Genomic DNA, 13,985 nt, shown 5'->3' with positions numbered 1-13,985 from the left:
ATCTAGGTGTCGGATGTGGAAGTTCAGGGTGTCCAGGTGTTCCGCTCCGTAGTTTCTTGTATCTAGGTGTCGGACGTAGAAGTCCAGAAAAGTGTGCAACAAGCTTTGGCGCTTCGCTGAAACTATAGTATCCTCTCTGATGTTCGCACGACCTGAGGTATGTAAATAATCCAGCACACTCTCCTCTCTTACGTTTACCACACGGCTGAAACAAGCTGGACACCATTAACGACGCTTATATGCATTGAAGATTACATTTTCTTTGAAAATTTGTATATGTCTTTATGCATTTCTAGAAAAAGGGACTTACAAATTAAATTTACATGCCATTAAACATTTTCGACAACGTAATATATTTTTCTGATTAGCAACATCATAATGCATTTACATTTTATATCTGTGACAATAGAGATTTCAGTGCTTAGAGCGTCTATGTCCCGTTGAGCAACAAAAACTTGTGATATCCCCCAAAAAACACTTACCTGTAAAAAACTACGCCAAGTACAGGAGTGCTGTGTATTGCTCTAATAAAAAGTATTGATATCAGATTATTGAGGCGAAGTACATAAGTCACTACATGTTTACCTATTATATGATCGAACACTGGCCCATCATTTTAATTGTATTTTCAAAATTTCCTATAACGTTTTCACTATTCTTTTACATTACTACTGTTTCTCGTAGTTGATTATGATTTAATGGCTATTTAATAATTAATAAAACTTTAGCTGATTTCTTATCGAGTACTACTTGATTTTTGATTTCAAGGAAATTTCATATTAGAAATATTCTTAGTATAAAAGTCTTAAACAACAATATTTTGAGTGTTTAAAAATATTTTTTTTTTATTTTTAAAAAACATAATGGCGGAGATATTATCATCATTGTGAAACATGTTAAAGCGCAGATGCTGAATTTATGGGTAATCTAACGACCTTGCGATGGATCCGGGAGACATTCGGAAGAAAATAACTTGTTAATAAGAAGTATAATTCGTAGTTAAACCTATAAAATGTGAAAAATATTTAAAATTTATAATAAATTTGAAGTTATGAAAAAAAATTGATTTTTCGGTAAAAATGTCGAACTTTATACATTTTTTGTTCGTTTTTTACTTAATATTTCGAAACGTGTAGATTCAAATAGAAGGTATTACTATATTATAGATGTACAAAAAATCGGAGGGCAGTGAAACAATTATTTTTTTAGATATCGTGCCCATAAATTCGAAAAATGCTATTTCGAGAAAAACGCGTTTAAAGTTTCGATAAACAAAAATCGACAATTATCATGACTTACTAGCTATTCAGCGGTTTCAGGCCCATACTGCAGGCCTTCAGCCTGTTCGTTGAAGTTATTTTGTGCCAGGATTATGTTCTTACGAGCTTTTCGAGTTTCTTTAGTGCTTTCAAGGCTAAGCCGGTTCTGCCGTTCTACTCGGTGGTTATCCATTTGCTCCGCATACATTCGAGATTGGCAGCCGATTATTATCTTCAACTCATTCATAAGTTGTAAGATAAATGTATGTCCTTCATAAAATTGTCTAGCAGCCAAATGAGTGGGTATATCAATCATTTTCAAGCCTGAATTGAGATGTTTCGGCGCAAAACGCCAGACGGTCGAGTTGAAGCTTTCGTTGGCATTTTGCGTATGGCCACCCAAACATCTCTCCAGTAAATCATCCTTTGATAGGTCTTCATAAATTGGCAAAATATGTTTTTTCAACTCTTCATCGAGTGCATCAGGTTGAGGCATTCGTTTGATTTTAAGATTTGCCGCTACTGCTTGCTGATAAAATATGTTGTCTTTGTCTTTGTCTGATGCTGCTCGATTCAGCTGTCAATTCTCACTGACTTCCTCGCGATAGTTCCATATAAAGACACCTCGGTTTCCGGTATCCGGTGTCTCTATATCTTATCGGTAAGCCTCCTGTAGTCATCATAACTCGCGCTAATTTTCTTAAATTTAAAATCAACTGACTAAAAAATGTGTGTACACACTTGATGACGATTAACAATGTTCGTTATAGTATATGGTTACAAATATAGACTGCATTTTTGTGACATCCCTCTTTTTCGATACATTTAAAAAAAAATGTAAAAAATGCAAACGTGTATGAGAGCGAAAAAGATTGAAATAGTCCTGCGATATCGAGTGTCTTCCTTGTAGTAGATCTGTTAGTTAAAAGACGAGAGCGTCGCTTTGCAAAATTATAGGAAGAGATTTTCATAGTTTTAACCAAATGAAATAAATTTTTAACCTTAACCACTCTAATTAAAGACAATGTAACAAGGATGCAAAGCAGAACCTTAAACAGTTTTTTCTTATTATTTTTCAATTTTCAGAAAGTTTCCTCTATGAGGAAGGCATAATTGATCAACGTACTTCCTCATAGAGGTGGCTTTGTGAAAAGTGGAAAGTAATGAGGAAGTAATTTGCAAAGTTCTACATTGCATCCTTGTGTTTTTTTAAATTCATAACTTCTTTCGGGTTGCGTAAAAAAATTTTTTTAAATCACAAACATTTTTATTGGGGTTTTATAACATATTAAAATTTCAGCCCAATCAAAAGAGGTCAGGTTCAAAAGCGGTCGATTTGGCGTGGAATACCCCGTATACAGGGTGTCCCAGAATTACTTTTACACCCGAAAGTGGGTGATGGCTGGAGGTCCCCCGAGTACCCTCCCGCCAACCGTTTGTAAAAATTCACAATAGTTTTTAAATGGAAAGCGTTTAAGATACACCAATCGGAACGAAGGATTTCCGCGGGTCATAGCTGCGTGGTGGGAGGTACAGGCGTGTAAGGCAAACATTAGCTGCTTCAAACGGATCGCGAAATTGTTTGTTGTTGATTGTTTGATTGTTTGTTGAAACCTGTTGTTTCACGATCCAAGCACCAAACGCATTCTTTCACAGTCTAGTGGAATGCTACACTCGTAACTCATCACGTCACTGATTTAAATTGAAAAAATTGTAAATAAAATACTGAGATGTCAAAGTTTCCCTAACAAGTAGTCCATTCGTCCGCACAGACGAGAATCCGTAAGTGGAACGCAAACTAATAATAGGAACTGCCAGGAAAATCTTATTCGTTCTTACAATGTTGCGTCGCACCAATATCGGCAGTCTGTGAATGAATATACATAGCACTTGGACCGTAAAACAATTCTTAAACACGCGATCCGTCTGAATCAGCCAACTTTTGCCATCACCGACTGTACCTCCCACCACGCAGCCATTGAACCGCGGAAATCCTTAGTTCTGATTTGTGCATCTTAAATGCTTCCCATTTAAATACTATAGCGATTTTTTACAAACGATTTTAGACTGAGATTTTAGGCTTTTCGGTCAATATTATCATTAATACTCATGGTTTCCGAATGGAAGCCGCGACTGTGTTCAGCTTTATGCCGACGTTTCCCAAACGTTTCAGTCTGCATCATCAGGGCTAGGAGGCTCCGATACTGAAGATCCCTGTTGTCAGGAAGTCTTAATTCCATAGGTAAACCCCGGAACCCTAACACATACTGTTAAGAACCGTAGTAAGTATAATCTATGTGGCGCTGAAATCTCCATTCTTGCGAAAGGTCACGAATCTGCTATAGCACCCCACCCCATGGAGGAAATAATTAGTCAGACAGAGACTACCTTCCATTTGTCTAAAGAAAAGGGCAATAATGTTAGAAGAAAACTCTCCAACATCCTAGACAAAGCAAAGCCTCCTAAGTAGAACATCAGCAGAAAGGAACGCGAAGCACTCCACAGTCTCAAGAAAAACGACAACATTGTCATACTTCCAGCAGATAAGGGAAATGCCACGGTAATAATGGACAAGGAAGAGTACGCTAACAAGATCAATGCCATGCTGAATAACTCGAATACACCGAAAAAAAAACCTTCGTCCAATAGTAAGCAACATTGGCGCCCCCACATACCAAGTCCTTCGTTTCCTCACTCAACCCCTACAGTCATTAATAGGACAAAACAAATCACACATCAAGAACTTCTTAGACTTCGTGAACATAATCAACGCTATTAAAACTAGCCCCAATGAGATCTTAGTCGGTTCTGACATCGAATCACTGTTTACGAACGTTCCCTTTCCCGATAACCTTGAAATCATCAAGAAATCCAAAAAAATTCTTTCCAAACTTTTTCCTTTAATTGAATACTGCCTAACATCCACATATTTCCAGTTCCAAGGTGAGTTCTATGAACAAAAATCAGGGACAGCAATAGGATCCCTCATTTCATCCATTATAGCCAACATTTTTATGGAATATTTCAAAAACAAAATCCTGCATTCATCCCCCTTGAGACCATCAGTATGGTACCGCTAAGTAGACGGCATCTTTGTTGTCTGGAAACACGAGATAAAAACCTTGCCTCAGTTCGTAGAATACATAAACTCAATACACCCAAACACAAGATTCACCATGGAAATTGAGAAACGGGGAGATCTCTCTTTCTTAGACGTTTTAGTCCATCGAAATGAAGATGGAAGCTTAGGCCATCAGATGTACCGCGAACCTACCCATACCGATAGATATCTCCATATCTCCTCACATCATCACCTTGCTCAACAAAATGCTGTCATCAGTATCCTTATGTACCGGGCTCTAACCATTTCTCAACCACAACACCTAGATACAGAAATCAAACATCTCAACGAAGCCCTTGGTAGGAATGGATACCATAGCAAAGAAATGATCCATGTATTACGTAAGCTACAAACTAAAAACCCATCCCCATCCTCTAATGAACCAGCCGAGCAACAGGAACATCCGAAACTCGTAGCTCTACCGTAACTTCAAGGTACAACAGACCGGATCGGCAAGGTGCTACGGAAACAACATCCGTACAATCATCAAACCCCCAAAGAAGATTGCACAAATGATTCCCAATACGAAAGACCATAGACTACCACTAAGTACCCCAGGAATATACAAAATTCCCTGCTCCTGTGGAACAGTGTACATAGGTGAGACCAGGAGGAAGACCAGTACCGGGGCAAAGAACATCAACGGTGTACAAAATACCGTAATTTTTCTCGATCTGCCTTTATGAACATTGGTTGGACACTGGACATTCAGTGGAATATGAAAAGACAGAAATGCTAGCTAGTTCTACAGGTTACGTCGCCTGAAAACACCATGGAGATCTAGATATATTGAAACATCCAAATAACTTTAATAGGGATCGGGGATACCAAGTAAATGCCATTTGGCACACCGTGCTCCCTGTTTTTTAATTGATCAGCTGATTAACTATACAACTTATGATCGGCTGAAGCACTGATCCGCATGAACAATCGAGTGGTGTCCAGATGCGCACAGACCACTTGCGCATGGATTGAAATCTTCGTCGACCCAGATGCCCACAGCCCACTTGCGTACGGATCTCGTAACATCCACGGACCCAGTTTCCCACGGCCCACTTGCACAAAAGCTGAAATTTCCGTCGACCCAGATGCCCACGGACCCACTTGCCCACGCCCCACTTGCGCACAGACTGAAATCTCCGTCGACCCAGATGGCCACGGACCACTTACCCACAGACTGAAATCTCCGTCGACCCAGATATCCACCGACCACTTGCGCACAGATTGTAATCGGGTGATGCCCAGTTGCGCACAAACCCAATTGAACACAAATGCGAATTTCTGCCTCCTGAACAATATTCCATCAGTAATTTAAGGATATTGTAAGTTATCTTTATCTGACGGTATCTTTTCAAACATTTAATGCTCTCTTCAGTCGGCCTCGCTTGCTTCGCTCGCTTGCCGACGATATACTTATCCACTGACCTGCCCAGTATCAGAAGTTTAAACATTCCACCCTGACCTAACGTAACCTAATTTATTTTAATGGCCCATGCTATATTGATATACGACGAAACGGTATCCGCTCGTGGGGTACAAATCTGTGCGTAAGTGCGCCGTGGGCATCTGGGTCGACGGAGATTTTAGTCTGTGCACAAGTGGTCCGTGGGCATCTGGGTCGACGAAGATTTCAATCCGTGCGTCAGTGGTCCGTGGGCAAGTGAGTCCGTTGGCATCTGGGTCGACGGAGATTTCAATCCGTGTGCAAGTGGGACGTGGGCAACTGCGTCCGTGGATGTTACAAGATCCGTGCGCAAGTGGTCCGCGGGCAAACAGTCCGTGCACATCTGATTCCGTGAGCAAGTGGTCTGTGCGCATCTGGGTCCCTCCCGTTAATTTGATGCCTCTGTTGTGATTTGTATTTGTTTACTAGTAACGCATACAGTCTGGCCGATCTATTTACCTGTCACATGTTGATATTGCGCGGTTAAGTGGGTCCGGCGGTATTATTTATTATTGTTATTTATTATTATTATTATTATTATCATTATCATTATCATTATTATTATTATTATTATTATTAGTGTGCTCCTTCGCTTGCGTTCACTTGTCTAGCCTCTTTTTTCTTTTGTTTTTCTGTCTAGGTCTAAGTTACTAGGTTCAGTTCTTAGTCCTTAAGGAATAGGTTTACCTTACATTATATTATAGCAGTACTACCTAAACTATATCGGTTTCGGTATATTGTTCGGATCTTATATCTGCACTGCACTGTATTTATCGTATCCGTTAGAAAGTCTTTATTTTTTAGCTCTATCTCTTGCTACTGCTTACGGGATACATAAGTCCAGCCTTATTTGTCTTTTTTTTAAGCTTTAATCTAACCATTTCTGTCTATCTTAAGTTACTAGATCTAACAAGGAAACCCCCCCAACCCGACCCCACCGATTTCAATAATTTTTTGATATGTTGTGGTACTCGACAAAATAAGAGACACGTATTTTTTTTTTGTGCTGACATCCACTTTAAAGGGGTGAAAACGACCCCTGAAATTCACCCCCGAAAATCGTTTTTTCATCATATCTCGACTTCTAATTAATATTTTTTAATAAAACCAAGTGGAAAATATTTGTCATAAGAAGTCGAAGATATGAGGTGTGTTTATGAGCCAAGGGGTTGCAACCCTTATTTTATATTTTGAAACAACTATATTTTTTATGCTTTTTTTCTGCATAAAAACCGGGGTAAGGGGTCAAAAAAATAAAGAAAAGCGTTTCCGTTAACTCCATCAAATATTTCAGTTGGGGTGTTTCAGGATTTTTCAAAGGGATAAAAACCACCCCTAAATTTTACCCCCGAAAATTGTTTTTTATCATATGTCAGATTCTAATTGATATTTTTTAATAAAACCAAGTGGAAAATATTTGTCATAAGAATTCGAAGATATGAGGTGTGTTTATGACCCAAGGGGTTGCAACCCTTATTTTATATTTTGAAACAACTATATTTTTTATGCTTTTTTTCTGCATAGAAACCGGGGTATGGGCTCAAAAAAATAAAGAAAAGCGTTTCCGTTAACTCCATCAAATATTTCAGTTGGGGTGTTTCAGGATTTTTCAAAGGGATAAAAACCACCCCTAAATTTTACCCCCGAAAATTGTTTTTTATCATATGTCAGATTCTAATTGATATTTTTTAATAAAACCAAGTGGAAAATATTTGTCATAAGAATTCGAAGATATGAGGTGTGTTTATGACCCAAGGGGTTGCAACCCTTATTTTATATTTTGAAAAAACTATATTTTTTATGCTTTTTTCTGCATAAAAACCGGGGTATGGTATTCAATTTACACATCGAAAATATCAAGGGGGGGGTCAGTCGATAGAAATCTAACTCTGACACGTAAGGTAGGATTTTCAAAAACAAACTTTTTAAAAAAAAATTCAACCGACTTCAAAAAGCACAAAAAGTCACTACACTAAAAAGCGAAAAATAACAAAATACAGCTTCAATCCAAAAGCCACACACAACAATACACGTAATACGTTTTATTTATTTTTGTCTTATTTCGTTTAGTATACACTATTATAATTACTTATTAATTAATCTATCTGCATTTATGATTTCTGTAAACAATTACAACGTTACAATTCTTGTCCAAACCTATTACCTATAATTAAAATAATAAATACGTCTATATTACATATTTATAATATATATATATATATGTATATATATCTGTCATTGTTAAACACAAAACATTATAATATATCATACGTGGTGTGGATATTTTTACAACCAATTATCTAATTTTTAGGTAGTTATGTGAGTATTTTGTAATTTATATTTCTACACCTATTAATCTTCGTAATAAAGAGTTATTATTTAATGTTTATATTTTAGATTCAAAGATGAAGATTAATCCCTTAAATGTAGTGAATTTATTACTAGCGTATTTTCAAACTTTACAAATACCCAATAGTGTGACGAATTATAAAGAAATTGAGTTGTCAGAAAAATTGAAACAAATATTAATCGATGCAGCAAATGACTTCAATGAAGTTGATACGATTTTTGAGGATACTTTGGATTTTGAGGAAGAATATAAGGATTGTGATGCTGAAATAGTTGAGGATGAAGTTCAACATCATTTTCCTGATCCTGACGTTGCACTAACAAATCAGTGTACGAAAGGTACTGAAGACATCAATTTTGATTACAAACAAAAAGCTGTAGAATATTGGAGAAGTGGGAAAAGAAAACTTAAGTATTGAAACAGCGTAAAGAAGATTCAGAAAAGTCTCATCAATCAGTCAGCTCAAACGTTGAGCTCACAATATTAATGAAGGTGGCACGTACCGAGAAAAAATTGCACGGATTTGTCAATACACACTTGATAATTTTAAAGCTGCTGTTGAAAGTGGTTTAATTATTCACGATCACGATATACGGAGATGGGCGTTACAAGCTCAAAAAGAAATTGGATCTGAAGATGTAAGATTTAAAGCTTCTAAAAATTGGTTAGTGAAATTCAAAAAGGCTCACAGAATAGTGTCTAGAAAAATAAATAAATTTATTACTAGGAAAACATTGGAAAATACTTTAGGCCTCCAAATGATGGCTGATATGTTTGTTGCTGATGTGAAATCTTCTATATCATCAATTGGAATTGAAAATTTATATAATTCAGATCAGAGTGGGTTCCAATTAGAAATGCATTCTGGAAGAACATTAGCAGTTGAAGGAGGTGCAAGTGCAATGAAGTCTTTATGTTTTAAGCACTTTTTTGAAGATAATCATTATTGTCAACACTTTGAAGAATAAAATACTGTGACTTACAATTAATTATAAAAAGAGAAGAAAAAGAAATAAATCTTATAAAAATAATTTTTAATCATAGTTTCATTAAAAAATATTAATAAATATTGAGTACATACCCTGGTTTATATAAAGAAAAAAAGCATAAAAAATATGGTTTTTTCAAAATATAAAATAAGGGTTGCAACCCCTTGGGTCATTAACAAACCTCATATCTTCGACTTCTTATGACAAATATTTTCCACTTGGTTTTATTAAAAAATATTAATTAGAAGTCGAGATATGATGAAAAAACGATTTTCGGGGGTGAATTTAAGGGTCGTTTTCACCCCTTTAAAGTGGATGTCAGCAAAAAAAAAATACGTGTCTCTTATTTTGTCGAGTACTACAACATATCAAAAAATTATTGAAATCGGTGGGGTCGGGTTGGGGGGGTTTCCTTGTAAGATGCTAACTGTAATTCAATAGGATTATCTTTATTGTTATGGGTTAAAGGGTCCATAGCCCGTTATCGAATTAACTACTCACTCACTCACTCACTCATTCACTCACACACTCACTCACTCACTCACTCACTCCTTAGTTTCTCTTCGTACTTCCATGCCCTCTTGCCTGCCCTTCTTCTTATTTTCTTCTTCTTTGTCTCCTCCCTCACCATGTATTCCGGCTATCTCCAGTCTACCCCTAGTGTCTATCTTATATATCTCTCCTGTAACCCTTCCATTTCTGCTCTTTCCACCCCTCTCCAGATTTCTGTCCCATATGCCATCGCTGTCTAAACTAATGTGTCATATAGCTACATTCTCCTTCCCCAATCTTTCCTAAATTTCCTTTTCCCTATTCCCAACATCTGCCTCATTACAACTGCTGGCTTTCTCATCCTGTCCCTTACCTGCGCTTCCAGCCCACCAAATATATATCCTAGATATTTAAAGTTTTTCACCTGTTCTATTCTCTTTCCTTTTCACCTCCATTTCATTTTCTTCTCTCTTCCTCCTCCTCTCCTAAATCTCATTATCTTGGTCTTCCCCCCAATCATCTGTAGTGCCCATACGTCAAAGTATCTTTCTAGCCTTCGTATCATATTCTCTATTTCCTCTTCATTCTCTGCCAATACTAGGACATCATCCGCATTTACCAATGAACACATCCTTCTTCCTCCTATCCTCACCCCTCCCGACCTTCCTTTCTTAAGTTCTTCCTCCATGTCTGCCGTCGGTGAGTTGAAGAGTATCGAGCTCAGCCTTACCCCCTTCTTGTTCAGAATCCCTCTTCCACCTCGTTCCCCGCCTTCACCCTACTTATTGTTCCCCTATTGTAACGTGGCGTCAGGACGACACATTACAAAAGTTCTGCACCTCCGCGCGCTGCCGACAGCACGACAGTGCCTCCGGCCTCTATCTCCAAGGAGTTCGTAGGTCCGTGGTTCGGGAGGAGGGAACGGGGGAAGTAGTGGACTGGCAACGGAGGCACGGAGCCCTTTTGGGTTGAAAGCCTGCACGCAAGGGGTGCTCAACCGCCAGAACTCACTGCCGGTACCCCGGGAACTTTGAACGGCTACGGTTTGCGGGTCCGCGGGGAGGACGCCGGAGAGGAGATTTGTTTTGATTTTTGACCTACCGCGAAGAGCGGTAGGTAGGATAAGGAGTGTGTCGCGGCGAGTCCGCGTGTGAGGACTCGGGTGTCCGGCGGACCGCGAAAAATGAGTCCTTCCGTACTCGGGCGATAGCGGAGCTATCGGATAATCGCGGATTGCGATTATCGGGATTTCTCGCAAAGAACCATGGCTCCCGGGTTCAGAGGGCACACTCCCGAGGAATTGAAGGCTCATCTCCAACGAGACCTGTTAGGATCGCGAATCGCGCCGCGAGGGGATTCGTGGATTCATTAGGGACACCGAGATAGGGACAGGGGTGGGGCAGGCTAGAAATCACGACTCGGAATAGTCGTGAGCCGTCGTTGGAGAACACACTGTACGTGACGGGATTTGTATTGTAAAATCCGCCGTTTATTTGATGGTAATAAACGGAAAGGTATCCTACTCGCTGTCTTATCATTTTGCGCGCCTATCCGTTGACTCCGAAAATCTCTCTCGTCGCCCCCATGTTCCCCTCTACCATTTTCAGTGCGCTGAGGCTGAGCCGCCGGGAGACCTGAAAACGGCCGTGGTGAGGAATGGTGGTGTGGGAAAGCCGCACCTTGCGGCCAATAATTAGATCTTCGGATCTTTTCTTTGATTACAGCACGTTTGGTGCAGCCACGGATTATTTGTAGGCGACGCCGATGAACGGTACACGTCACACTATATACTTCTTCTATTTTTTCTCTAAGCCCTTTCGTTACCCCCTTCTTTCCAACGCTTCTTCCAATACCCTCCTGTCCATCGAATCAAACGCTGCCTTCAGATCCATAAATAGTGCAATTTATTTTCCTTTTTTATTTATCTACCTCCCTATTCACTAAATAATTTAGCACATAGATATTGTCTGTCGTCCCTACCCATCTCCTGAATCCTATCTGATCCAGCGGAATCTTGTCCTTCTCCTCTACCTCTTTCTCTAGCCTCTTCGCTAAAATTGCTGTATATATTTTATACAATGACGGCATCAGAGTCACTCCTCTGTAGTCCTCTATCCTTGTTCCTTCTACCTTCTTAACTGCCAGCGTTATTATCGTCTCCTTCCACTCTTGTGGCCATCCTTCCCTCTCCATAGTGTTACGATCGCTAGATCCGGAAAATTAAGCGACGTAAATGGAATTTGTAATAAAAGGGATGATACGTTGGTTCGGTCTACTTTATCAGCACGTCCATGTGTAATATAAGGTCTATCGAATTTTATGATTTGAAGTTCTGATTATCTCTCAAAATGTGTCTTCGTGGATTAGGAAATATTCTATTTTTAAGTGATTCCTCAGTAGGTAGATCTTTTGGTAGATTTGAAAACTCTATAGGAATCAATTTCAATGGTAAGTATTGAATAGAATTGTCTTGTTCCTTAACCTGATATTTTGTCGCGTCTAGATTCTTCTGGCTCATTGGTTTTGTTTGTTTTTGAGTGTATGATTTATCTAATTGTTTGAATAATTTACATAATCGAACTTTCCTACCACTTCGTCTGTACTTACTCAGATCTCGTATTCCTAGTATATTTGGATTTCCCTCAGTATGCGATTGAATCTCAATTAGATCGTTTGGGGTGAATGACCAGTCTTATCTAAGTCCTGATGATGTATGAGATGTTGATCGAAGTTCGATTTTATATTAACGATTTGGTAGGATAAGATAGAAGCCCTAAATTTGCATATTCTTCCTTCATTCCGCCTGATCATTTTCTAGTTTTTACCTTCTTCCTCTCTTTCCTACCCTTTCCCATTCTCACCACTAGTGGGTGATGGTCTGATTCTATCCTATCTTCCACTACCATGCCTTCTATTCCCCTCCTCGTATTTTCATCCCCTAGCATATAGTCCATTACCTCCCCCCCCCTCACTCCCTGTGTACGTATATTCCCCTTGGTCATATCCCTTAATATTTCTATTTTGATTAGTTTCTTTCCTTCTCCATTGACCTTATCATCCTTTGATCTTCTTCTCCCTTCCTTTTCCTCCTGCCCGCTCTCGCTTCTTCTCTTCCCGTCCTTGCATTAAAATCCTCCCTTCCACTATTACCCTTCTCTCTCACTCTGACCCTCCATCCGTCCTCTTATCCTTTCCAGTTTCCTATCCATGTCCCCGTTTACATATACCGCCATTATCACTCATTCCCCCTTTTCTGTGCTTACTTCCCTTACCATTACCCCATCCTCTTCTTCCTGTCTCTCCATCTCTTCCGCCACCACCATCTTCTTTCTTACCCCTATCACCATTCCTCCCATCGCCTTTTCCTTCTTATTCCTTTTCTTCGACCTCTGTATCCACCTATACCCTGCCGGTAGTCATCTCCTCAACTTGCTGCATTGCTTCGCCTCTTACCATGTTTCCACGAACATCATTACTTGCCATTCTTTTATCTTCTTCTAGAACTCCTTGTCTTTGTTCGCTAGCCCTGCCGGGTTCGAGAAGGCTATTTTCCAGTCTGTCCTTTCCTTTTCACCTCTCTCCCTTCCCTCTCCTTTCTTTCCTCGCCTATTCGTTTCCTTACGTGCCTCTAGTCCTTTCTCTTTTTCTGCCTTCTCTCCACTTCCTTCTGCCCTCTGTCCCCTTTTTTTTCCTCTTTCCAACTCCCCCTCCTCCAGGACTTTTTTTAGTACTTCCTCCTCTTCGTCCCATTTCTCACATCACCCCCTCGATTCAAATCCTTCCATAACCCACTCAGACTCTCCTTCCCTTTCCAACTTCTTTTTTTGATATTCTTTCCAGCTTCTATTTCATTTTCTTTTTTAGGGTTCCGTAGAAATCTAGGAATCCTTATGGTTTCGGTTAGTCAGTCCGTCAGTCCGTCCGTCCATCTGTCTGCATGTCACAGACCTCCCATTCTCTCTTTATGGGCCGATTAAGATAAAACTTGGTACACAGACGTAGATCGACGTTTCAAAAACAGAAATAATAACATTAAACAAAATTTTTTTGCTCCCCTCCAGCAGACTAAAAAGTGAACTTAAAATTTTTTCTGCTCACCCCATCGAGTGAGGTGTCTTTTAATATGTCTCCTTAAATGCAGTTTAAAAGGTTCTTAGACCTTTTCATTTTAACCCTTCAATCACGAGATATTTGCTATCAAAGTCGTTATCAGAGTGCCTCCCCCCCCCCTCTAATTTCTAAGCTATGGATGCAAAAAATCTGAAAAAATTTCAAAATGTAGCTTTCAATTATTATATTCAATCAAAATTATAACAAACACTGTAGCAAA

At 39.2% G+C, this 13,985-nt stretch overlaps 2 protein-coding genes across 4 annotated transcripts in view; both read left to right on the top strand.

Annotated features, from left to right (window-relative positions):
• The window catches only part of LOC107266443 (gamma-tubulin complex component 5), a 37,131-nt gene that overhangs the window by 10,495 nt on the left and 12,651 nt on the right, over positions 1 to 13,985 (top strand). The gene's annotated exons all lie outside the window — the stretch shown is intronic.
• On the top strand, positions 8,063 to 8,891 carry LOC107266444. 2 transcript variants are annotated; one of them, XM_015736921.2, is made up of 2 exons: positions 8,063 to 8,143; positions 8,222 to 8,891. In XM_015736921.2, exon 2 carries the CDS (start codon positions 8,230 to 8,232, stop codon positions 8,590 to 8,592), a length of 363 nt encoding a protein of 120 aa, XP_015592407.1. In that variant the 5' UTR covers positions 8,063 to 8,143; positions 8,222 to 8,229; the 3' UTR covers positions 8,593 to 8,891. The 2 variants fall into 2 exon arrangements, with proteins under 2 accessions (XP_015592407.1, XP_015592408.1); XM_015736922.2 differs by having other exon boundaries at positions 8,107 to 8,135.

The sequence above is a fragment of the Cephus cinctus genome, unplaced genomic scaffold (assembly GCF_000341935.2).
Source record: "Cephus cinctus unplaced genomic scaffold, Ccin1 Ccin1_scaffold0313, whole genome shotgun sequence".
NCBI lineage: Eukaryota > Metazoa > Arthropoda > Insecta > Hymenoptera > Cephidae > Cephus > Cephus cinctus.
This window is presented reverse-complemented; position numbering and strand designations above follow the sequence as displayed.